Consider the following 27749-nt stretch of genomic DNA (forward strand, 5'->3'; position numbering starts at 1 on the left):
AAAGTCAGAGATGAGTACAGATTGATAGACCAAACAAACAATAAAGCAAACAATAGTTCATCATGGCATGTTATGATGAGAAGTTACAGAAATGTACAATATGTAGAGTGTAGAGTAGTAAAGCGGAAAATGTAATGTATTTGAGTAAGAAAGCATAGTAATACTATATACAGTTATATACGGTCATTAAAAAATACAGTTCATTATGGTAGGGTATTTTTTGTGTATGTGTGTTTGACCTTTGAGTAGTGCCAGAGGAAGAGTTATCTGAATGGTGGCAGTAGGGCTATGGTCAGTAGAGGTACATTGCCAGATGAGATTAAGGTGGGCTTTTAATTGGGTTTTAAAGGTGGGACTGCTGTTTTGTAATGTGATATCCAGTGAAAGGGAATTCCAGATTTTAGCAACTGTGTAGGAGTAGAGAGATTCTCCTGTACTGTGTCTACACTTAGATGTTCTTCGTCCCACATTGCTGCAGTCCTAACTATTGGGTAGTCCGCTGTCCAGTCGGCCCGAATACCAAAGTATATGGCTGACGTCGGTCAAGGCGCATTAGACTGACGTCAGTACGTCAGGGTACTAATGCGCATGACCGACGCCATATCTTCAGTCTTTTTTGCCGCATGGTCCGATGCAGAAGCAGTTCTTGCGAGTGCAGGTTGGCGTTCTGAAATATTTCAAGTCGGAGTTTCAGACCGAATCAAAGTTGGCTAAGTACCCGCTAGAGCATTTTGGTTTTTCTTGCCTCAGTAATTAACCGGATGTCAGAAAAAGTGAATAACTGTATTTCTTGTGGGAAACAGATACCTCATAGGGATTACCATACTCTGTGTATACCTTGTTTAGGGCCTGAGCACGACGTTGTTGGTTGCGCTCTTGTGCTAGATTTAATAAACGCACTATTAAGAGAAGGTTAGACTGTGCCAGGTTAGTGTTTGGGAAGCGTTGTAATTACAAAATGCCGCCGGATGCTCCGGCGCCGCCTAAAAAGCGCAAAGACAAAACAGCAAGCCTAGGGTTGATGAACCGGCAGTCCCGGACGCCGGTTCTTTAGAAGGCTCTGTGGAGCCAGAGGTTTTGCAAGGAGTTTCTTTGGAGTCTCAGGCAGACACTTTATTGTTACAGGATGTGCCCTCTCAGGAAGTAGGCCAGGCTGAGGGGCTTCTCAGGTAACTGTTCTTCCTCTGTTCCCAAGATAGTTAGAGCTTCTCCTACTGTTTCCAAAACTTCTTTCAGAGGTAGGCCAAGTTCAGCTACAGTGGGGTTTCTCCTAGCACTTCAGGTTCTGTGCCAAAGAAACATATGCTTAAAATGGCAGAAGATTTAATTACTATGATTAGAGGCTCTATGCCCCCTCCTGATAAGAGGCCTAGGGTGGAACCTGAGTTTGAGAGTTTGGAACAGTATTCAGAAGCTTCGGAGTCTTCTGCTGAAGACTTACAGGACCTTCCTCCTTATTCTGATTCTGATGTGGATGATTCCACACCTACAGCTTCTCCTCCTGAGGATTTCTCATTTTCAGAGACTCTGCATTCCATGAGGGAACACTTTAAATGGGAAGGCCAAGATTACTCTGATTCCAGGAAAAGGCTTAGGGAATTCTTATTTTTACCACAACATAGGCCCTTAGCTATACCTCCTGTGTTGAATGTGGTGGAAGATGTTTTTGCAGAGGCTTCCCTGAACCCTGACTCTTTGCCTCCTGCTCCTGTTAAACCTGATAGGTACTATAGGGTGCCCGAAGCTCATAAGTATTTGTTTAAGAGTCCTAGGGCGGACCCAGAAACTGTTTCTCAGGGACCTAAAGGTGTTAAGGTCTCTGTGGTTAAAAATCCTGTTCCCACTGATAAAGAGGCATGGGCTTTGGATAGGTGGGGAAAGAAAGTGTATACTTCTTCCACTCTAGCCATGAGAGCGTTGAATTGTCAATTTCACATGCTAAAATATCAAAATTATCTCCTTTCTCAATTGAAATCTAAGGTGGATGCTTTGGCGGAAGGTATAGAGTGTAAAGAGTTGCTGGATTTACTTCATGTGTCTGAACAAGTGGGTAAGCATTCTTTGCAATGTGGTTTTGATGCTGTGCAGGCCTCCTCGAGGGTGGCTGCCACTAGTTCTGTTCTTCGCAGGCATGCCTGGTTGAGGGATCAGAATTTAGCTGAGCATGTTAAGACAAGGATTTTGGATGCTCCTTTACAGTCTGATGTGTTGTTTGGTTCGCCTGTGGAAGCAGTTCTGAAGAAAATGGAGGACAAAGCTAAGTCTATGCAAACTGTTAAAGATTTCTTGCAGGTGCAGCCACCAGTTTAGTAGAAATTGGCCTACTAAGGGATGGACATATCCTGCTTATGATTCTCAGTCTAGGGGTAGGTCTAGACGTGGTAGGGGCAGAGCTCAAGGTTCTTTCAGGCCTAGAACAGGGAGTTCACCTGCTCAGACTTCTGGTGAGGGCAGGGGTCAGTCCTTTCGTAAACAGACCCAATGACCTGCCTTTTCAGCTGCCAGTAGATTCTCGCCTGGCAGCTCCTTTGGGAGGAAGACTGTCTCTTTTCAAAGAAAATTGGGATTTAATTACTCAAGACAGATGGGTGTTGGATATCATTCACCACGGTTACAGGTTTTATTTCCATACATTGCCCCTTTCAAGGGCATGCCAGAAGTTCCTCCTACACAAAGGAAAGAGGCTCACAAGCAAATTTCTCTGTTACACCAAATAGGGGCCATTCAGCCAGTCCCTGTATCAGAAAGGGGCCTAGGATTTTATTCTCGCCTGTTCCTAGTACCAAAGAAGGGGAACACGTGGAGACCAATTTTGGATTTATCTATCCTCAACACTTATCTGGACATTCCCAAGTTCAAGATGTTGACGTTACAACAGCTTTTACCTCTGCTGGGCAAAGATCACTGGATGGTAACTTTAGATCTCAAGGAAGCTTACCTTCATGTGCCAATAAGACTAAGTTGCAGGAAGTACCTGCGTTTCCGAGCTGGAAATTCTCATTATCAGTTCTCTGCATTGCCCTTTGGCTTATCTACTGCGCCCAGAGTATTCACAAAGGTTCTGGCTCCAGTGATAGCTTACTTCAGGCTAAAAGGAATTCAAATCTATCCTTACTTGGACGACTGCCTGATTCTGGCTCAAGAAAAAGAAGATCTTCTACAGCATCTGGAATATGTCATAGCAGTGCTAAGATGCCTAGGGCATTCTGTGAACGAAATAAAGTCCAGTCTAGTACCCTCTCAAGACATGTGCTTTCTGGGTGTGAGACTGACTACAGCAGCCCAGATGGCCTTTTTAACCCCGGACAAACAAAAGAATCTTTCACTTTACTTCCATCAACTATCTCATCAGTCCGTGCTGACTGCAAGGACAGTCCTTCAAGCATTAGGGTTCATGGCATCTTGTATTCTGGTGCTTCCCAATGCCAAACTGCATATGAGGAAGCTGCAATGGTATCTCAAAAATGTATGGACACAGCACTGCCAGGATTTGGACACTGTCATTCAAATAATACCTTGCCTTCAAAAGAATTTTTGTGGTGGGCTCAGGAATGTCACCTAAACAAGGGACTCTCTGTGACCCGCCAGAGGCGAGTCAGATTTTAACGACAGATGCCTCGGACATTGCTTGGGAGCTCATCTAAATGGAAAGTGGATACAAGACAAGTGGCCTGCCAGACTACAGCATCTACATATCAACATGAAGGAGATGTTAGCAGTCCAGTTTGCATTAATGGCTTTCAAGGAGTTACTTCTTCCAGGGCAGGTGTTGATTCTAACAGACAACACAACTGTCATGTGGTACATCAACAAACAAGGGGAACACATTCTTACACATTGTGCAGGCAAGCAGTAATTTTATGGGAGACTGCGCTCAGCTTGCAACTAACTCTTCAGGCAAGGTTTCTGCCGGGAGCACAGAACTCCTTAGCAGATGTGTTAAGCAGACAAATCATGGATCCCCACGAGTGGAAACTGGATCTTCATGTATTTCAAAAGTTGACAGTGTCCTGGGAACTCCAGACATAGATCTGTTCGCTTCTCCACTGAACCACCAGCTGCCAAAGTTTTGCACAAAGAGGTTTCATCACACAGCTTGGAAAGTGGATGCTCTTTCTTTCAGTTGAAAAAACTTCATGTGTATGCGTTTCCACCTCTGCCTCTTCTTCCAAAGGTGCTTCTAAAGGTCAGACAAGACAAGCCAAGGATGATTTTAATAGCTCCAGATTGGCCTCGCAGCACTGGTACCCATTACTGAGGAGTCTGGTAAAGAAGCCTCCATGGCCTTTACCCTTGATTCCACATCTGTTGTCTCAGAAGGACGGTCGTCTGCTCAATGTCAAGCTTCACTCTCTTCATCTAACAGCCTGGCATATTCTGTTTTGAAAGACAGCAGGTCTCAACTTCCTCAACAAGTTTTAAATGTGATTATGGAAGCCAGAAGACCTAGTACAAGGAAAGTGTACGCAGAAAAATGGAAAAGATTTTTCTTTTGGTCTGCAGCAAAGAATTTGGAGATTTCAGAGCCTAATTTGAGTGTGGCTCTTCAATATCTTACTGAGTTATTGGACAAAGGTTTGTCTTTCTCTTCCATTAAGATTCATGCTGCAGCAATTTCAGCTCACTATGATTGTGACCCACCATTGTTTTCACATCCTTTGTTCAAGCAATTTCTTAGAGGGGCAAAGAATATAAGACCCCCACGTAGAGCTCCTACTCCTGCTTGGGATCTCAATTTTGTGTTGGAGAAACTTACTCTACAACCTTTTGAGCCTGCAGCTACTGCTGAACTGAAATACTTGTCATGGAAGACTGCTTTTTTGTTGGCCATTACTTCTGCAAGAAGGGTTTCTGAGTTACAGGCCCTTATGGCGGTTGAGCCTTTTTGATTTTCATAAGGATAGGGTATCATTACGCATAAATCCTTCCTTTATGCCTAAAGTGGTTTCTAGTGTGGCTTTAAACCAAACTATTCATTTGCCTACTTTTATGCAGATCCCCAAAATAAAGGGGAACAGATTTTGCATACTTTAGATGTACACAGGCAATTGCGTTATTATTTGAGCAGGACTAAGGATTTTAGACAGTCTCAGCAGTTGTTTGTTTCTTTTGCTTTGAGTTCTCAGGGCAAGCCTGTGTCAAAACAAACTATTTCTAGGTGGATTGGGTTTTGCATTGCCTTTTGTTATTCCCATCATGGCAAGGAAATTCCAGCTGGGATTAGGCCTCATTCCACTAGGGCTACTGCCACTTCAACAGCATTTCTTAGGGGGGTGGCAACTAAGGATATTTTGGAGGCAGCTACTTGGAGTTCAGTGCATACTTTCTCTAAGCATTATCACCTTCCTCTCTACTCTAAGTCTAGGGCTGGTTTTGCCACAGCTATTTTGCAAGGCATGTTGTCAGCTCCTGCTTCTTTATGATTTGCCAGCCTCCCTTACCTCTGCTTTGGGATTCTACCCAATAGTTAGGACTGCAGCAATGTGGGACGAAGAACATAGTACAGTTTTGTACCTACCATAAATGTAGATGTTCGAGGATCCACATTGCTGCAGTCCACTTTACCTCCGCCTTCCCTCTGTGTTTAGGGTGGTGGTGTGAGTTGCTGTTTATTATTGTATATATATATATATATATATATATATATATATATATCTTGTAGATAAGTTTGGTGCAGGGCTTTTTGGTATTTTGGTTTGGGCCTTGTCTTTTTAGGGTCTTCTGACATCTGGGGCAAGAAAAGACTGAAGATATGGCGTCGGTCATGCGCATTAGTACCCTGACGTACTGACGTCAGTCTAATGCGCGTTGACCGACGTCAGCCATATACTTTGGTATTCGGGCCGACTGGACAGCGGACTACCCAATAGTTAGGACTGCAGCAATGTGGATCCTCGAACATCTACATTTATGGTAGGTACAAAACTGTACTTTACTTAAAGAAGGGCTTTGTTTCTGGATCTTAGTTGGTGAGCAGAATTGTGAAAGTTGAGTAAGCCTGAGAGATCTGGAATCTTGTTTGGGTGCTACAGCAAGTAATGAGCCATGGTGAGTTGGTTATAGTTTAGTAAGTTGAGGCGTTCTAGCCAACCTAGTTGTTTTAGTGAGTAACAGTGGTGGGAGTGGAAATTAGAGTTGGTTGTGAATCTACCTGTTTTATTATAACACATGGACTATTTGTGTAGGTCTGTCTTGTTAAGGTTTGTTAATACAGGGGGTGCATAGGGCAATGTAGAGAGAAGGTGAGTTCTGGATATAGTAATTTTGGTGTCTTTGGTTAGATAGTCTTTGCAGCGGTATAGGGTTCCAAGTTTTTTAAGGACTTTGGGTATGGTTTGTGCTGTATGTTTGTCAAACTTTAGGTTTTGGCCAAGTATTACACAAAGAAGTTTAGCTTGTGAAACTGGGGAGATTGTGATACTGGAGTGATTTGGGTGTTGTTGGCAGAACTGATAGAGAAAAGAGCAGAAGAGTCAATAGTTTTGGGAGGGTGGGAAAGCATAAGTTGAGTCTTTTTGGGGTTAAGTGTTAGTTGTGAGTTTTCTAACTAGTTTTCAACAGTTTTCAATATTGGAGAAGGCCTTTTGGGTTTTTGTCTGGAGTGTTTGGAGTGTGGGGGCTGTACAGATGAGTGTAGTATCATCTGCATATTCGACTGTTGCAGCTTGCTGGGTGGTGGTGTGGAGGGTGTTTGTAAAGATATTAAATAGTAGGGGTCCCAGAATGGATCCCTGTGGTATACCTACTGTTACTGGGAGAAGGGGGAAGAGGGAATTATGTCACTTAACTGCTTGTTGGTGGTTGGATAGGTAGTCTTGAAACCAGGGCAAAGAGGGGTTGTTTAGGTTGAGTTCAGCTAATGTAGTAAGTAGTTTGCTGTGGGATACTGTATCAAATGCTTTGGACAGATTGAGGAAGGTGGCAGACACTAGGTTTTCTTGGTACCTCTATTGATTGATAGTGATTGATGGTGTTGGTGAAGGATATGAGTGCTGTGGCGGTGCTATGGGATGGGTGAAAACCGTGTTGGGTGTTGGGAGGAGACTATTTGTAAGTACATGTTTCATCAGCTGAGAATGGATACATTTTTCAAGAATTTTTGATAGGGGGGGATAAGATTGCTGTGGGGTGGTAGTTGGTAAGTTCGATTGAGGGACCACCTTTGTGCAAGGGTATGATGCAGGATGTTTTCCAAAGGGCTGGAATTGTATGTTCGTTGATTGACCGGTTGATAAGTATTGAAATGGAATAAGCTATAGCACTAGCAGCAATTTAAAGGTACTCTTTAGGGTGTTTGTCGATTGACAAGGTGGTGGGTTTTACGTTAGTGAGGTGCTTGTATATTGTGTTGGTAGGAACTGATTTGAGAGTGAATTGAGGGTATGAGTTTGGGTTCATGATTGGTTGTGGGGGAGTGCAGGTCTGGCTGTTGCTAGTTAGGAAGAAGTGAAGTAGTTGTTAAATTGGGTAGCTGTCTATATATTATCTTCTCTGACATTGTGGGGAGGGGTAGTGGGTTTGCCTGGTTGTAGTACTTGGTTGACAGCTGCCCAGAATTTTTGGGGGTTAGTGGTATGTTTTACTTGTAGCACCATCTGAAGAAGTCTTTATATTTTGAAGATGAAAAGCGCTTTATGTGGATCGTGTTTTGGATTTTACAATAAATTATTTGAAAGAACTACTCGACTTCAAGTTATTGGGTCCTGCTTCTGTTCGGCATTGGGATTTGTGTTATATTCAGCAGTTTTGCTTCTGTTGATTTATTTGAATTTTGGTGAATAGGGTTTCTGAGTTGTTAAATGTTGGGATTTCTTTACATATAAGGTATACCTTGAGAACAGTCTTTTATAATATGACAAGGCCTCCACCTTTTTTTGATAGTTCTATCAGCCCTGATTATATTATAACTTGGGGGAAGTATCTCATTGTCCTTAATGTGGGGTTTGAGCCAGGTCTCTGTAATGAGTGTAATGTAAGCAGAGATTGTGGCTTGTACTTCATCAGTTTTGTTCAAGATACTTCCAGTGTTCATACTAAGTATAAGTAGGCCATAGGGTTTTTTTACAGTTAATTGCATGTTGGATGTTTGGACTAGTGAGATTGCTAGTATCAGTTGTGGGACCTGGGTTGGGGTGTATATCACCACAAATGTGGAGCTGTGTTTGTAGGCATAGACATACAGATTGAATTTTGAGTAGAAGTTTAGTTAATCTGTTGGGTTTGGTGGAATTAATATATTTGAGTCTGTATAGCTCAGTGGTAGAGAAGTTCGGTAAGTGGGATTGGATGTTGGAGAAGGGAGTGTTACTGTGTGGTTGGGAGGTGGAAGTTAGGGTTGGGCTGGTGTGAAATATTATGTGAGCGTTATGGTAGCAGGTAATGGTGTAAAGTGAAACAAGGGTATCTAGTAGTAATAGATGAGAGCTAAACAGTTACTTGAGGGTTTGTGGGTGGTGGTTTGGTTGGTGGTGATAGTTTGGGGATATAGAGTTTGGTAGGAGGACTTGGAGGGTGGAGGGTGGGGGCTTGTTAATGTTTGCAGTTGTGTTGTTGTTTTGGGATTGGTTGAGGTGGGGGGTGTGGTTTTGTGTCTATAAATTGGAACATAGTAGGGGTGGGTCATATTTGGGGGCAGGGAAGGGGAGCGTAGTGAAGCCCGAGCATAGCACAGGCCCAGATATGTAGTCAGCTGACATAAACTATCAGTGAAGAGGCCAGGTAAGTGAGAAAGCCTGAACTAGGTGGGAAGATGATCCCAGATTTAACAGGGAAAACAATGTGAGTGAGAGACAGTGGAAAGGGGGCAGTGCTGTTAAGCACCTAGGATGAACAGCAGAACCAAATTAAGGGCAGGTGCAGTGAGAACGTTTAATGGTTTTGATTTCCCTTAGTTTTTATATTTCTTGTTGTTGTAGATGTTCTTCATGTTTCACTGTTGCAGTCATCACATTTGGGTTATCCCTGCCAGGGTAGCCCTCAGCCGGCCCGAATACCAGATTTTTAGTATTTCTGCGTTGGTTGCTGTCGCTTGAGGACTGATGTCAGGTCATCAGTAGTATAAAGTAAGGCAGCTGACGCCATTACATCAGTCTTTCTTGCCATAGAGCCTGAAGCAGAAGCAGGTCACACAGGTGCCAGTCGGCCGCTACCTGAGTTTTCATCTACCGAATTGAAATTGAAGTCTTCTAAAGCTAAGTACTCCATTGGGGATCCTTTTTTCTTGCACTAACCAGTGTCAGAAAAAGTTAATAATTGTCTCGCCTGTGAAAAAAAAATACCACACCGAGACTACCACTCTTACTGCATCACTTGTTTAGGCCCAGACCACGATGTTCCCCATTGTCACTTCTGTGCTTTGTTCAATGCCAGAACTGTCCATCGTCGGGCCCTTATTGTAGCCAGATATTTTTGCTTACAGACGTCGAATTCCGATATGGCTTCGGTAAGCCATTTGATAGCAGATCTTTTGAAAAAACGTAAAGCTAAAGACAAAGATAGACCGCACAGGTCCAAACCTACCGACGACATTTCCGTTAAGCTAGTCGTCAGTTCTCCAGTACTCAGTGAGGCGCTTTTGCAGCCCCTGATATCCGCTTCTGTTGATTCGCAGGCCGCTACCAAGACTCTTTCGGAGTCCGGTATGCCACAAAACTCTTCTTCGACTAAGGATCCTGCGGTCGTCTCTACCTTGGATGGGTCTGGAGCCACTGAGCAGGCACCTGCTTCCGAGGAAGTCCTTCACACTATAGAATCTCGGCACAAACCGTCTTCTTTCGCGACTACCATTCTTTCAAAAATAATCAAGTTTCATAGGCCCAGGGTACGAAACACACCCAAGAAACTGATGACCCACTATTAGGCACCTGCTACCTTGCCTCAGTCTCAAATGCTTAAAATGGCAGAAGACCTTATCATGCTGATCAGGGGAAGCCAAGCTACCCCCTTCAAAAGGAAAAGAGGTATGTCCCTTGTAGTTTTGTCTAAACAAGAGTCAGATGAATCTGATGCATCTGAATATGAAGACATGCAACCTCTCTCCACTTATGAGGATTCTGATGCATAGGATTCCATTCATTCAGCCTCTCCCCCAGAGGATTTTTCCTTTGGGGAAACCCTGCATACTTTAAGAGAGCATTTCCAATGGGAGAGTCAGGACTACCCTCAGTCTAAAAAAAGAGTCAGGTAATTCCTTGATCTTTCACAACACAGACCCTTGGCCACCGTCCCAGTCCTGGATGTTGTGGAGAATGTTTACCTCGAATCCAGCTTGACTCCTGATGCCCTTCCTCCAGCTCCCAGAAAACCAGACAGGTACTACAGAGTCCCTGACTCACACAAATATTTTTTTAAAAATCCTACAGCTGACCTTGAGGTCATTTCTCAAGGGCCAAAAGGGATTAAAGCAACCTCTGCTAAGAATCCCACCCCCTCAGACAGGGATTCCCGAGCATTGGACAAATGTGGTAAAAAAGTATACACCTCGGCTACTCTTGCTATCAGGGCACTAAATTGTCAATTCCATATGCTGAAATTTCAGCAGCATACCTTGGAACTCCTTTAACAAAAGATGTCTTCCTTTCCTGCCTGGGCAGAATCTAAAGATTTACAAGAGTTAATGCATTCTGCAGGTCAAGTAACTAAACACACCTTGCACTGTGGTTTTTGACGCCCTAGAAGCTTCTTGCAGGGCAGCAGTCACTGGATCTGTCATTAGAAGGCATGCATGGCTTAAGGAACAGCCCCTGCCAGACCATGTCAGATCTAAATTGTTGGATGCCCCCTTGCACAAAGATAACTTATTTGGCACTAAGACAGAAGAGGTATTAAAAAAGATGGGGGAAAAAAGCAAAATCTATGCAAACAGTTAAGGATTTCTTGCAGGTCCAGCCCCCGAGATTCAGCAGGCATTGTCCCTCCAAACACTGGTCCTTTCCTGCTTCCGATAAACCAGTCCAGCCTAGACCCCATGGAATCAGACACCCCTAGACAGTAGCCACAGGGAATGCAGAGATCTAAACAGTGGACTACCTCCACTTCAAAACCAGGGTGTTCTAAGCCACCCCCTTATGGTAAGAATTCACAATGACTCACCTCCTCTACCCCCTCCCTCTGCCCACCTTCACTTACCCCTAGGAGGAAAACTCTCCTTTCACTCAAGCACCTGGCCACCCATACCAAGGACCACTGGGTTCTGAACATTGTGTCTCAGGGATACAAATTTTCCTTCCACACCCTTCCAACCCCAAAAGGATTCCCAGATCTACCACCAAATCAGTGGGCAGAGGCTCAAAAGCAAATCCTTTCCCTGCTCTCTATGAGGGGAGTAGAGCACGTTCCTGCAGAACAGATAGGCCAAGGTTTGTACTCCAGACTATTTCTGGTACCCAGAAAAGAGGGCTTGTGGTGCCCCATCCTCGATCTATCCATTCTAAACACTTTCCTGGTGATCCCAAAATTCAAAATGCTCACTGTCCAGCAGCTGCTACCCATGCTGTCCAAGGACGCTTGGCTAGCCACCGTAGATCTAAAAGAGGCCTACCTCCACATTCCTATCAGGGAATCATGCAGGAAATGTCTCCACTTCAGGTCAGGATCTCAACACTTTCAGTTCTCTGTGCTTCACTTTGGCTTATCTACTGCTCCCAGAGTTTTCACAAAATGTCTGGCTCCGGCCATTGCCTTTTGCAGACAAAGAAATATTCAGATTAACCCATACTTAGACTACTGCCCTATTCAGGCAGACAGCCAGGAAAAGATGCTCAAGCACCTGGCCTTTTAAAGACCCTCCTAACCTCTCTAGGGTACACAATCAATGAAAAGAAATCCAAGCAGGTGCCTACCCAAAGGATAATCTTCCTGGGAGCAAATCTGGACACAGCATCCCAGATGGCTTTTCCTGACAACCTACTTCTCTCAACTAGCCACCAGGCCCCAGCTAACTGCAAGGAAGTTCCTGCAAATTCTGGGGTTCATGTCATCTTGCATACTACTCATTCCATATGCCAGACTGCATATGAGGAAACCTCAGTGGTACCTAAAGAGCCTTTGGTGTCAACACTCTCAAGACCTGGAAACTGTTCTACCTATAATTCCTTGCCTCAGAAAGGAATTTCTTTGGTAGGCAACAGCATGCTCCAACAACAAGGGACTGACCCCCCCCCGCCGCCGCCGTCCAGACCCTCGCCACAGATGCATCAGACTACGTTTGGGGTGCACACCTGGATGGCAGGTACATACAGGGCCAATGGAGCCCAAAGCAAATCCCTCTGCACATCAGTCAAAAAGAGATGGCTGTGCAGCACGCCTTGATAGCTTTTAAACCATTTCCTCTATAAAAATTCATGCTTCTGCTATTTCTGCTCATTTTCCCACTGACCAGCCCCTTTTCTCACACCCTTTGATCAAACAGCAACTTGAGGCCCCCCAGAAGGGTACCAGCACCAGCTTGGGACCTTAACTTTGTCTTGGAAAAGCTCACCCTGCTCTCTTTCGAACCAGCTTCTTCTGCAGAACTAAAATTTCTCTCCTGAAAGACAGCATTCCTTCTGGCCATCACTTCAGCCGGAAGAGTCTCTGAGCTGCAAGCACTCATGACTGTAAAATCCTTCATCATCTTCCATGCAGACAGGGTATCCCTCAGAACTAACCCATCCTTCATGCCCTAGGTGATGTCCAGTGTGGCTATCAACCAGTCCATTCACTTGCCCACCTTCTTTCCTAATCCACAGAACAAGGAGGAAAGGATTATTCACTCTGTAGATGTGCACAGACAGCTCAGATTCTATCTGGACAGTTCTAAATCCTTCAGAAATTCCAATCGATTGCTGGTTAGCTTTGCTATAAGGGCAGAAAGCAAAGCCATCTCCAAGCAAACCATTTCCAAATGGATAGCACACTGCTTCCATTTCTGCTACAAACAGCATGGAAAGCATCCCCCCAAGGGGGTCAGGATACACTCCACCAGAGCAGCCTCCACCTCTGCAGCTTTCCTCAGAGGAGTCCCCACCAGGGACATCCTGGAAGCTCCCACCTGGACATCTGTTCACAATTTTACGAAGTATAACCACCTACCTCTGTTCTCCAAATCCAGGCAGGGTTTGCCTCTGCAGTCTTGCAGGGCATCCTAGCCAGCCCCTTGTTTCCTTGACTGCCTCCACCCATTTCCTCAGCTTTGGGAATCTACCCAAATGTGATGACTGCAACAGTGAAACACGAAGAACATAGTACAGTTGTGTACACTTACCATAAATGTAGATGCTCAAGTGTATTCACTGTTGCAGTCCTGGTTTCCCTCCCTCCATCCCCCTTTATTCTCTTTCTCCTTTTATTACAATTCTTTCTTGTTGTTCTCCTTTCCTTGCAAGGGACGTATTGGTATTTATTTTCCACTGGTGGAAGCCTACTTTGGGGGCTCCTGACAGGTTAGGGGAAGAAAAACTGATGTAATGGTGTTGACTGCCTTACTTTATACCACTGATGACCTGACGTCAGTCCTCAATTGACAGCAACTGACGCAGAAATACTAAGTCTCTGGTATTCGGGCCGGCCTTGAGCTACCCTGGCAGGGATAACCCAAATCTGATGACTGCAACAGTGAATACACTCAAACATCTACATTTATGGTAAGTACACAACTGTACTTTCACTACTACATTAAGCAAGATTTTAAACACTGGTCATTGCAGTTAGACAGAGCAGTTAAGTACAATATGTGAAATAACCCTTCTGGCTCTATAACAGTAAACAAGGAAAACAGAATATCTAGGTGCATATGTGACAGCAGTTCATTAAGCAGAAATATCTAAAGGCATCCTGCAGTGTTAAAAAACAGAAACAGATAGTACAAGCTGTTGTAATAAAGAGTTAGGTATTAAACCACAGTGTACAGTATACCTTAGTTTGTCAGTTACTGTGCGTCTTTTCACTGGCATTGTCATATGTCTGTTACTGTGTATCTTGTTACTGGTACTACCATATGTCTGTTACTGTGCATGTCATCAGTGACACTGCCGCATGTCAGTCACTGTGCATTTCATCATTAACACTGCCATATTTTATATGTTCATCTGTTTCACTGTTGCAGTCATTACACTTGGGTTATCCTGCTGGCAGGCTACCCGCAGTCGGCCTGAATTCCAAAGTCTAGGTCCGGCTTCGGTTGCTGTCGCCTCTTCCCTGACGTCATTGCGCCAGGGGTGTAAAAGATGCAGCCGACACCATTTTCTTCAGTCTTTCTTGCCGTGCAGTGCCCAAAGCAAAAGCAGTTCGCAAGTGCTGGTCGGCCGACTCCTGAGATTTTCGAAATCGAATTTCAGATCCGAAGTCTTCAATAAAGCTAAGTACCTCATTGGGGAAACTTTTTTCTTGCTCCAGACCAATGTCAGAAAAAGTTAACAATTGTATTTCTTGTGGGAAGCAAATACCTCATAAAGATTTTCATTCTTACTATATTCCTTGCCTAGGCCCTGATCATAATGTTGCTAGCTGTCGGTTTTGTGCTAGATTTAACCAACGCACTATTAAGCGGCGGTTTGATTTTGCCTTTCATTACTTTGGCCGAAGATTCAATTATATAATGCCGTCGGAACAGCCAACGACTGGAGTTTATAAAAAGCGCAAGGAAAAATAAAAGGATAGGCATCCGAGGTCCAAAACTGACGACGAGGCTTCTGCTAAGCCATTCACCGGTTCGCCGCTTCTCAGTGAGGCACTTTCGCAGCCCCTGGCACCCGCTACCTCAGAGCCACAGGCCGCTGACGACTCCCACGTGGAGCCAGCTAGGCCTCTGGATACTCAAGGTATTGGACACTCAGAAACTGTTCCCTCAGGTGGGTCCGGAGCCACTGAGCGGGCATCGGCTTCTGAGGGTGTTTTCAGACCTACACAGTTATATGCAAAGCCTACTACAGCTTCCAAAGCAAAGACTAAAGCAGTTCTAAAGACAAAGAAACAAGTACAGCATTCTCCTGGACAAACTACCATGCCTAAAAAGCAGATGCTCAAAATGGCTGAAGACCTAATTACTTTGATCAGGGGTTACCATTATCCCCCTGACAAGAGGCCTAGGCAAGAGACAGAATATGAATCTTCAGATCAGGTTTCCGTTTCCTCTGACTCCTCTTCTGAACAGGAATACTCTCTTCCTCCTTATGAGGATTCTGATGCTGAAGAATCTATCCCTTCAGCCTCACCGCCTGAGGATTATTCTTTTGGGGAAACCCTACATACCATGAGGGAACACTTCCACTGGGAGAGCCAGGACTATTCAGAATCTAAGAGAAGACTTAGAGATTTCCTTTTACTACCTCAGCACAGGCCTTTGGCTATTCCTCCTGTGTTAGACATTGTAGATGATGTATTTTCCGAGTCCGGACTTTCTCCTGACTCTTTACCTCCTGCCCCTGTTAAACCAGACAGATACTACAGGGTTCCAGATTCACATAAATTTCTTTATAAAAACCCTGCTTCTGACCCAGAAACTATTTCTCAGGGTCCCAAAGGGGTCAAGGCTTCTACTGCAAAAAACCCTATCCCTCTGATAGAGATTCAAGGGCACTAGACAGATGGGGAAAAAAGGTTTACACTTCTGCTACTTTGGCTGTGAGGGCTTTAAATTGTCAATTTCATATGCTTAAATATCAGCAATACTTACTGTCAATGCTAAAACAGAAAATGTTGTCAAATTCTAATTGTGCAGAAAATAAGGAAATGCAGGATTTATTGCATGCAACTGAACAAGTGGGAAAGCATACATTGCAACGTGGCTTTGATTCTCTGGATGCCTCTTGCAGGGCTGCAGTTAGGGGTTCTGTTATTAGGAGGCATGCTTAGTTAAAGGAACAGAATCTGCCTGATCATGTTAAAGCAAAGTTATTACAGCATAATACTTTATTTGGTGTTAAAGCAGAGGAGGTGTTGAAGAAAATAGAAGACAAAGCGAAATCTGTGCAAACAGTAAAGGATTTCTTACAGATACAGCCACCCAGATTTAGCAAGAACTGGCATTCAAAAAATTGGTCCTTTCCGGTGTCAGACAGACCACAAAGAGGCAGGTACAGATGCCCCAGAGGCAGATCCTAGCCCCAGGACTCATATAGGCCTAAACAGTAGGGCGCTTCTACCTCCAAAAGCGGAGAAGAGAAAACACAGCCATACAGGAAACAGTCCCAATGACTTTCCTCTGCCAGCTCCAAGCACTTATCTTTTGGCAGCCCCCTTGGGGGGAAAACTAGCCCTTTTTTCTCAAAATTGGCACATGATCACCCAGGACAAATGAGTTTTGAATATAGTGTCCCAAGGCTACAGGTTCCACTTTCACACCCTGCCAAGGCCAAAAGGTATGCCAAACCTGCCACACAATCAATGGGCAGAGGCACAAAAACAAGTTTCATCCCTCATGGACATGGGGGCCATTCAGCAAGTACCACAGCAAGAGCAGGGACAAGGATTTTACTCAAGAATTTTCTTGGTACCCAGAAAAGACAAAGCCTGGAGGCCAATACTGGGCCTGTCTACTCTAAATAGATTCCTGGACGTTCCAAAATTCAAAATGTTGACTCTGCAGCAGCTTCTGCCCATGCTGGGCAAGAAGGCTTGGCTTGTAACTTTGGACCTAAAAGAGGCATACGTGCATATTCCTATCAGACAATCTTGCAGAAGATACCTCAGATTCCTAGCTGGCTTAATGCACTACCAATTCTCTGCACTGCCCTTTGGCTTATCTACTGCGCCCAGAGTTTTCACAAAATGCCTGGCACCAGTAATTGCATTTTGCAGACAAAGGAATACAAATATATCCTTACTTGGACGACTGCCTTATTCAAGCAGAGAACAAGGACATTCTACTAAGGCATCTGGCATTTGTAAAAATATGACTTATTTGCCTAGGGTACACAGTAAACGAAAAGAAATCAAAACTAGTACCCTCTCAAGAGATAATATTCCTGGGTGCAAGCTTAAATACAACTGCCCAGATGGCTTATCTCACGCCAGACAAACAAAGGCAACTGACTTCTTATTTCAAGATGTTGGCAACAAAGACCCAGTTATCTGCAAGAAAAATTCTGCAGGCTTTGGGCTTCATGGCATCCTGCATTCTGCTTATTTCATATGCCAGACTGCATATGAGAAAACTACAATGGCATCTAAAAAGTGTTTGGACTCAACATTGTCACAGCCTGGAAACATTAATTACCCTCATTCCTTGTCTGCAACAGGAGTTTCGATGGTGGGCACAGGCCTGTCACCACAACAAGGGACAGCCATTCACCCTACCCACAACCAGGCAGTCAATAACAACAGATGCTTCGGATTATGCCTGGGGAGCCCATATGGCAGGAAAATGTATTCAGGGCACATGGCCCACAAGCCAAAGTGACCTTCATGTCAATCAAAATGAGATGCTGGCTGTTCAGAATGCCCTGACAGCTTTTAAGGATCTACTCTATTCAGGACAACTACTGATAAGGATGGACAATACTACAGTCATGTGGTACATAAACAAACAGGGAGGCACTCATTCCTACCCCCTCTGCAGACAAGCCATGACCTTGTGGGACACAGCATTGACTTATCAAGTACACCTGCAAGCACAATTCCTGCCAGGAAAGAAAAATACCCTGGCAGACGAACTAAGCAGAAACCTCACGGATCCCCACGAGTGGAAACTGGATCCACAAGTCTTCAGCATGATAATAAAGAAATGGGGATGCCCAGACATAGATCTATTTGCCTCCTCTCACAACTGCCAACTACAGAGATTCTGCACAAGGACGTATCACAAACAAGCATGGAAAGTGGATGCTGTATCATTCAGCTGGAAAACCCTAACAGTATACGCCTTTCCTCCTCTGCCTCTCCTCTCCAAGGTACTCCTAAAGGTCAGACAAGAGAAGCCAAAAATGATTCTGATTGCACCAGACTGGCCCCAACATCACTGGTACCCAATCCTAAAGAGCTTATCTCAAGGCCTAGCCTGGACATTGCCTCTAATTCCTCATTTACTGACCCAACAAAACAATCAGATCCTGCACAGCCAGCTCAGAACCCTAAATCTGGCAGCATGGCAGATAATGTAGCTATTCACAACACACCTCTATCTAAAGCAGTGATGGATGTTATTTTGGAGGTCAGGAGGCCCAGTACCAGGAAATCTTATTCTGAAAAATGGAAAAGATTCTGTGCTTGGAACCAGGCACAAGGAATTGACACGGTTGTACCAAATATTCCTCAGATTTTACAATATGTAACTGAGATGCTGGACAAAGGCCTATTCTTTTTATCAATCAAAAATCCATGCCTCTGCCATTTCAGCTCATTACAATATGGAACCACCAATTTTTCACATCTGCTGCTAAGACAGTACCTTAGAGGGGCCAAAAACATAAGACCTCCAAGGAGAGCACCAATACCTGCATGGGACCTCAATTATGTCTTGGAAAAACTCACACTGTCGCCTTTTGAGCCAGCCAATACAGCTGAAATAAAGTTCTTATCTTGGAAAACAGCTCTGCTCCTAGCAATAACTTCTGCAAGACGAGTCTCAGAGTTACAGGCACTCATGGCTGTGGAACCTTTTATCATTTTCCATCCAGACAGGGTTTCTCTGAGGATGAACCCCACATTTATGCCTAAGGTAATGTCCAGTGTGGCCCTTAACCAAACCATTAATTTGCCTACCTTTTATCCAAACCCACAGAATAAGGGTGAGAGACTCTTGCATTCTTTGGACATACACAGACAGCTACACTTCTACTTGGACAGAACTAAAGCTTTCAGAAAGACTGAGCAACTCTTAATAGCATATGCTGCAGGATCACATGGAAAGGCTATCTCAAAGCAGACTATTTCAAAATGGATAGGCCACTGCATTCGTCTCTGCTATTCACTACATGGCAAATCAGTGCCTAAGGGCATTAGGCCTCACTCTACCAGAGCAGCAGCTACTTTAGCAGCCTTCATCAGAGGAGTACCAACCAAAGACATTTTAGAGTCTGCAACTTGGAGTTCAGTGCACACTTTTACCAAGCACTACCACTTACCTCTCTATTCTAAATCCAGAGCAGGCTTTGCCACTGCAGTTCTGCAGGGCCTTATAGCCTCTCCTAATCCTATTTAGACCCAGCCACCCTACCTCAGCTTTGGGATTCTACCCAAGTGTAATGACTGCAACAGTGAAACACGATGAACATAGTACAGTTGTGTACCTACCATAAATGTAGATGTTCGAGTGTATTCACTGTTGCAGTCCAGGTTACCCACCCACTATCCCCCTTTTTTCTTTGCTGGGACTTATCTGTACTTCTCGATCCTATACAACCTATGTGGTGTATTTGCTTGTAGATGAAGGAAATGTTTATTTTTGTGCATGCATAATTTTCAGCCTTCCCCTTTGGGGGCACCTGACATCTGGGGCAAGAAAAACTGAAGAAAATGGCGTTGGCTACATCTTTTATACCCCTGGCGCACTGACGTCAGGGAAGAGGCGACAGCAACTGACGCCGGACCTTGGCTTTGGAATTCAGGCCGACTGCGGGTAGCCTGCCAGCAGGATAACCCAAGTGTAATGACTGCAACAGTGAATACACTCGAACATCTACATTTATGGTAGGTACACAACTGTACTTTACTATGCGTTTCTTCACTGGCATTGCCATATGTCTGTTACTGTGTGTCTCGTCATTGATACTGCTGTATGTCAATCACTGTGCATCTCATCACTGACACTGCCGTATGTCAGTTACTGTGTAGATCTCATCACTGGTACTGCCAGATGTCAGTTACTGTAAGTCTCATTACTGACATTGCCGGATGTCAATCACCATGGATCTCATCACTGACACTGCTGTATGTCAGTTATTGTGCATCTCACCACTGGTTATACTGTATGTCAGTTACTGTACATCTCATCCGTGATACTGCTGTATGATATTTACTGTGTATCTCATTACTGACATTGCTGTATGTCAGAGTGTTGCATTCTGTCATCAGTTAGACAAACAGCAGCAGTTCTGCATCACTGTTAACACTGGTGGAGGTTAGACCTGTAATACGGTAGCTTCGTTAATTTTAAAGTTTTCACTCGGAGTTAATATTGTAACTGTTTTTTCTCAGAAAGATCTGATTTTTTAATCTTTCACTTTTCAAAACCAAAGCAAACTATTTTTTGAACATTAAAAAATATTAAGCATTTTCTGTGTATCAGCATTTATAACACTTTAAAAGAATGGTCATAAAATGGCATACTTGCTGATCAGCAAACTACTGCTGCAGGCAGTATCAATTTGTTCTGCTTTATGGAGTAAGGGCATGCCTCTGATGTGACTGTCATCCTGGCAGCCAAGAGAAGAGATTTCTCTTAAGCTTTGTCATTTACCAGAATATACCACAAGGTCCCAAAGACTGGCTATGCAGTGGGGTTGTGTGAAAACTTGTGACCCACTTCCATGAGTCTTGATACTGTCATAGCCTCAGCCTTTCATTTTAAGCTGGCACCTCTGTCAGTCTCAAGTCTTCACTGGGGGGTTGTAGGCTGAGTGCTGGTAAATATACACACCTCCAACCCTCCCACCTGCGAAAGAGAGCAGTCCATGCCTTGTCATTTCTGTGTCTCCACAACCACCTCCTGTAACACACAGGTCACTAATCAAACCTGGGCCAGCTGAGCTTCATCTTTATCTACCAGAGATGTTCTTTATGTGGAAAGTTTTTAATTGTAAGTGTTAAAATGGAGGTACACTTACAACCATTTGTTTACTTTTTGTGCTGCGGTTGTTCACAGATGAGACAAATATGTTTTTTTATAAACCCTCAAGATGTAGTGTATAAAATGTTTTTTTTGCAGATACTGAAACATGTCATGGTTCCCTAGTCTACTAAAAGGGTCACTTGTGAAGACATTTCCATTTCACTGAAGGAAGGAATGAATGATATTTCTGACTGCTTAATTGAGCATTTGTAATTGATTGTTGACGAATTGCCTCTTTTTGTACTCAATGCATTTCCTGGTTTGCATTATGAAGGGATAAAAAGTATTTGGTTTAAGAGTCCACAAGAAGTATATATACACATTTTTTGGAGGGAGGGTTTGTAGAAGAGCATGTCAAAACACTCTGGTCCCAAGTGTATTTTGGAATTTCACCATGGATTTTATCTGAGAAAGTACTAACTACATTATAGGTATCAGTATTTTAGACTTGGGGGGGGGGGCTTTCTGTTTCCTAATGTTGCATCATTTGGAGAATGGACAATTCTGTGTATTTCAGGTGACTGCATAGTATTTTATTTTATTTGAATTTGTTTACCGGGGTAGAACTCTGATCAAACAATGACGTTACAGGCTCATCCCAGATTAGATAGTGCATGTGACTTATTAGATAGTGCATGTGACTTGCATGTGAAGAAAACAGATATTGTTGATGACATTTTGCTTTTGTTCTTGTTTTAACTTTTGCTATGTCTGCCTAGTCCCCTCTTCCAGTAACTTATGTCTTTTTCCCAGTGGTGTTAAGCTCCCCATTGTCTGATACCTTCTTTACCTTATCAGTATGCACTCTGTTTTCCCTTATATTTGATAACGTATTGCACCTACCAGACACCACCCTCTTAAGTTATGCATTTGTTTGTGGTCTAGTGGTACCTGTCACTTGTGATCATGTCCTCCAGTGTAGTAGTGCTTTTTGTTGCAAGTGTCCCACTCAATGCCTTTGTTTGTTTTTGCTTCTTTTGTTGGTGACCTGTGTCCTGTCTCTCCACAGTCTCCCCTTGATCACCATTTCTTTTGTTTTTCACGTCTTTTACCTGATGTCTACATGTATCCTACCACACCACATGGTTTGCTATCCTGTTAATTTTTCATCTTTAGTGTCTTGCTAGTGCTCCTTTGTCTAGTGGCGCTTTCTTGCTCCCCCTTTGATCATCAGTTTGCTTCAGTCATTGTCCTTATACGAGGTACAAAGAAAGCACTTATTTTTTTTTTCTTGTAGACCTGTAAGATTGCATGCTGATCTGACTTATTTTACTTCATAGTTTGGTAGACCCTCTTTACCTCCCCTGCTACATCTGTGCTTCTTCCAGTTCCTACACATACGAAGACCTTCATCTTACTGTTGAAACTTATGATTAGTGCATGAAGTATAGTACAGTTTTAAAATGGCCTTTTTAGGGAGCCCTTCGGAGCAATATCATTGAAAATTTGCAGATTACTCCCAGAATATGATTATGCGTTTGGAAGCTAAATATCTGTAGAAAGTGGAGTATACAATGTTTACAGTGTTAAATAAGTGCTTATGAGGAAACTATGACTTCCCACTTTCTAATACTGTTTTGTTTCCATTGCAGAACTTCAGCAGAAACAAATGAGTCTTCAGCTGCCAAAAGCGAAAAGGTAATTAACCTACTACGTCATAATTTTCATCCTAAATTTAGGGGAATTTGTTGATTACATTTCATAAGTGTTCAGTATTCAGGACACAAACTGTTTTGTTCTTTGTATTGAGTTAAATAGGCAAGTATAAAATAAAATATTCCAGTTTGTGCTACATGTGAGCATTTTTATGAAACTTTGAGTGGCTTTGGCTGCCTTTGCCTTTCAGCTGTTCATCACTGATTGCTCAATTACCTCACTGCCATAGTAACATCAAATCACAGGCACCCAGTTCGTTTCTGTTAAGTACATTACCTTCATCTTGAAAAAATGCCTTTTAGATGTGATAAAATTGAAAAGGCATATCCAAAGCTGTCTTGAGTTACGCAGTTTGATTGCTGTTAAGTTTCGAGAAGAACTGAGTTTATTTATTCAAACTTATCTTGTTTTAGGATATCTTATTTAGGGCATTGTCACTCATACTTACTGAGCACATCAGCCTTTTTGTATTGGATTATATTACTGCGTGCTTCACAAGTCATTGTTAGGTGATGTCATCAGACTGTTAATATCCCTAACTCTCGGAAGACATCCTTAAGCATACACCCAGTGTCACCACAAGGAAAACTTGCAGGAGATAAAGTTGACAGCAGAGAAAATTGATGCTTAAACCCCTAATTGTTTGTATAATACAGTCTGTTAGGATTTCATTGTGTGTGTGTGTGTGTGTGTGTGTGTGTGTGTGTGTGTGTGTTGGTGGGGGGTTAATACTACTCAGCATTAAAATGTAGCCAATGTACTTGATCTCCTTATATTGAATGGGTCCATTTGCATCATGGGTTGATAAGGGAGTGAACCACTTATAACATTTTGAGGACTGGACTTAAGAGGAAGCATGGTGTATCTCTATGAGTAGCTTGTGCTGTAACTACCAGGAATTCTGTTGTAATATAAAGAAGCTTTCTTCAGTCCCTAATCATATCATGTTCACATCTGCTCTTCATGCATTGTGATGCATAGTTCTGTGTTTCAGCTACTTTAAATCTATTTTGTAGTTTTAAATATACCTTGAACCAGAACTACTAACTCCTCCTATGGCCTGCCATACTGAGATTCTTTCTGTGGTAGTGCATGAAAGACATTATCGTATAAAATATTGTATTTACTTAGATGCTTTGTTTTTCCAGTATTCCAGAATATCATTTTATACAGACAACTCTTACTCTGATACAAATACTGTCATAATTGTTGTATAGTTCCCTAATGACTGTGGTGGCACATATATTTTCATCTAGTCAGTTGCTTGCTTACCCTTCTGAGCAGTCAAGTCGGTATCAGTTTGGACACATCTGGTATGATTGATGTTTTGCAAGCTGCACTTCTGCAAGGCACCCCATCCAAACAGCACTGAAAATAAATTTTTGATAACTGTTTTATTTCAGGGTGAAGTCCTTACAATCCTTGTGCCACGTACTCTGTTATTGAAACGCTGTTACTGAGTGCTGACATCTGTTATGTAAAGGTGTAAGGGACATCACTCTCACCCTTACACACATATCTGGCCTTTTTGGTTGCTGAAGCATGGTTCGCATTTGTTGGTGTGAAGTAATAAATATATACATGTTAAAGGTACCTGCCCAAATTACAACCACCCTGTTAATGAGTCATGAAATGCCAAGTACATGTTTATAAATCTTAATAGCTTTGACAGTAGTTTATTTCATATTAGAAGGTTTGATTGAGAAGTGTGTATGAAAATCTCTTATGTGATTTGATTTTACAGTGAAGTAGAACTGCACTGTGTAAATGTGTTTAATGAAATCTGACCAAGGTACTGTACTGTGTGAATACTTTTTAATTGAATAGCAGTTATACAAATCACCTGATTTTGAGATCCTTATTTGGATGAATATGTGAGATTCTCTGATATAATTTAGTCACGTAATGAAGTAGAAGTCTGAGCTTACTGATGTCTTAGTAAGATGTGAAGGTCTGACAATGTTTTAATTAAATGTTAGGTACATATCATGTTGTTGTTTGTCTTTCTGCTTTTCTCGGTTAGGGGTCACCACAGCGGAACTCTGGTCTGCTAATGATTGTCAGTAGATTTTCAGGAACGCCATGGTGCCAGCTCGACGTTCAACTTTCAACTAAGGCACGCCCATTTACGCATGTCTTTCGAATGCCCACCCAACCGCGGGGAGGACATGCAGACTCTACACAGAAGGCACTCCCCGCACTCCAGCCGAGAATCGAACAGAAGAATCTCTTGTTGTGAGGCAACAATGCTACCGCTGCACCACCGCGGATAAATGGTAGATATTTATCATAGAGATCACTAATACAGCAGTAATCATAAAATGGGGGAATTAGCTGTAGATGCATTGCAGTGTAACCAGCCAGATTCCCAGAGCTTTGAAATTCACCATGTGGACTGACGTCCTCCTCACTTTGCGAATATGTTGCTAAAGTTGGATAGAAAGCAGAGAGTAACCCATGCTATCTTCAGTCCTTTCACTCACAGAGCAATGAGTACCTTTTTGAGAACCTCTTGTCTTTGTTATATTTCTTTTGTGGCTTTGCATCGCTTTGTTTTGTTGAGGTTATTGCCTTTGACCAAGCATTTTGATCCATGTCTTTTTGAGGCTCATTATGTGCCTGGAAGAAAAGTCCCTGTGATGGACTTCTACTTTCAGAATCTTTTTTGTTTGCATCTAGAAAACCCAGATGAAACCTGTACTGAGCACATTTATTTTAGGAAAAATAACTTTTAAGAAGTATGACCAAACTGAGACCTATCTACAAGATCAGAAATTCATAGCCTTAAGCCAAGGCATTCCTACCTGACACTGAGTGGGACTTTCCATGTGGTAAGCCTTTAAAAAGAAGGAAAAGAAGCACCAGGAGATGGAAAAACCTTGGAGGATAGTTACCCAGGAAGCAGGAAGGTTCCCGAAGTCTTAATGTCACCTTTAGACCTGTACAGGACTTAGGCCTGTGATTTCACAGAGGCAAGAGCTGGTAAAACCTTGGCCCCAAAGATCTGTTGTTACCCTTTTGGAGGTTGAGAGTTTGTGGTTCCTTCTCAAATGGAACAGGCTCTAAGTCTTGTAATTTGTGTACAGAGTAATTTTGACAGTTTCCATCTGCTGATTTCTTTCCCAAAGTGAGATTGGTCAGACAGTTCCACCATGGAGGAAGGTAGTCCTACTCTGTACATAAGCTGTCAGGCCCATCAGCAGCAATTGGTGTAGCCACTGCAGTGGCCCTTCACTGACATGCAGTGCTTGACCCTTTTGGAGCAGGAATCAGGTTAATGGATAGCCATTCCACAGCTTTCTGCCTTGGCTTTTTTTTGTGTTACCAAAAGGTTTGGTGCTGAGTACTTTGCTGCTTGGTAAAGAGCTAATGTTGTCACTCCCTCAGCAGCTGGGCCTAATCTTTCAGTCTTCAAATCTCCATAAGTAGGAAGAGAGCCCCTGTATCTTAGCTGATGTTCACATTAGCAAGGATTAAGTGAACAAATGTTCGGTAATTGTAAAGAGCACTTCCAGTTGGGGCCAAAAGAACCTTCGGTTTCCTGCAATTGTTAGATGGATTTCCGGGATATTGACCAGTCTGAGCCCTCCACCATCTTGCCTATGTTCCAAAAAATTAAGGATGCCTTTGAAAATGCATCCTTGGAAACAGATTGCCAGTTTTTCATGTAAGAAATCCAGCTGCATTTACAGATTGGAGGAAAATCTAAGTATATAAAAGCCTAGTAGCTGTCCTGGTGGTTGTCTCTTCTCTTGATGATGCAGGAAGAGGTTTGAGGCTGACACTCCAAATGATAGGAAGAACAAAATATTAGATTGTCTGGGAAGAAAGTATACATATTTACAACTCTGGATATTTGAGCTGTTCATTGCCTGACCAACATATAGTAGTATTAAAGAGACATTCTTAACAAGTGGAAAAGGTGGTAGTTTTCCTCATGGACATAATTTAGAAGTCTGAAAATGTTCAGTCTTACTCAAACAGCCTGTAAACTGGGCAAGTTTCTATAAAGTGTGGGAATGATGCAGTAGTTGCATTTACCAGGGCTACTGTTAAGAGATCATCTTTAAGGAAGCATGCTTGTGTTAGGATTCAGCTCCTTACTAAGAATGTCAGGGGCCCAATATTAAATGCCCACTTGACAAAGATTAGCTTTTTTGCCCTTGTCTTTGTGAAGTCTGCAAGATTAGATGAAAAAGGCAAGACCATGCAAATTCTTGAGCATGTTGTTACCTATTCTGAAATACTACAGGAACTTTCACTCTTAACAGATGTCTCTTATGCATAAAGAAAAAACAGACTTGATAAGGCTTAGCAAAAGAACACCTTTGAAAAGGGCAGTTATAAAGGAAGAAGAGGGAGGGCAGAACTCAAGAAAAGGGAGAGGGAATGGACCTCCTTCTTCCCAGGAATTTACACCCTAGTCATGACCAAAAGGCAGATTATTTTCCCTGTCTGCTTCCACTATCGTCCTCCCCATCTCATAGTTAGAAGGTTTAGGTTATTAAGAGACCACGGTCCAACCTGATAAGAGAAGTAATAACTCCAGGCTACAAAATAAGAGTTCTAAGCCATGCTTTGTTGGGAGCACCCCAGATTGTACAGAACAGTTATGTATGGTAAGAAGAGCGATTGACCAGTTAGTGCCATGTGCTGTACAGTAGGTATCTTCCACGTAAAAGAGCTTGGGGTTTAATTTCCTAAGAATAAAAAAAAAAAAATTCAGGTACCCTGTATTAGCCATTTTAATACCCCAGATCTTCTTGGCAATCCTACCGATGAAGGGTATGATCTTCGTGTTTCACTGTTGCAGTCATCACCTGTGGGTTATCCCTGCTGTGGTAGCCCACGGCCGGCCCGAATACCAGAGTCAAATGTTTTTGTGCGCCAGCTGCTGTCGCCGGTAGTCTGACATCAGGTCACCAGTACTAAAAAGCAAGGCAGCCAACATCATAACACCAGTCTTTCTTGCCATGGAGCCCGTAGCAGAAGCAGTTTGCACGAGTGCTTGTCGGTCGCTACCAGAAGTCGAACTTCAGCAGAAAATATCTAAAGCTAAGTACCCTACTGGAGACCCTTTTTTCTTGCTCTAACTGATGTCTGAAAAAGTTAACAATTATCTCACCTGTGGAAAGCAGATACCACACCGAGACTTTCATTCCTACTGCATCACTTGTTTAGGCCCAGACCACAACGTCCCTCGTTGCCAGTTCTGTGCCCGCTTTAATATAAGAAACATTTTCTGTAGAGCTCTTTTTGTACACAATTATTTTCGTATCCCGTCTTTGAATTCCGATATGGTTTCCGTCAGCGAACAATCCGCCGATATTCAAAAAAATGTAAAGAT

At 43.0% G+C, this 27749-nt stretch overlaps 1 protein-coding gene across 1 annotated transcript in view; it reads left to right on the top strand.

Annotated features, from left to right (window-relative positions):
• Window positions 1–27749, top strand: part of GANC (glucosidase alpha, neutral C) — a 981067-nt gene that overhangs the window by 114464 nt on the left and 838854 nt on the right. Inside the window, exon 6 of the mRNA XM_044074070.1 lies at window positions 22339–22384. Coding sequence (XP_043930005.1) covers window positions 22339–22384 — 46 coding nt within the window. The remainder of the gene's footprint in view (window positions 1–22338; window positions 22385–27749) is intronic.

This window comes from Protopterus annectens, chromosome 6.part0 (assembly GCF_019279795.1).
Source record: "Protopterus annectens isolate FY-2018-M chromosome 6.part0, PAN1.0, whole genome shotgun sequence".
Classification (NCBI taxonomy): Eukaryota; Metazoa; Chordata; order Ceratodontiformes; family Protopteridae; genus Protopterus; species Protopterus annectens.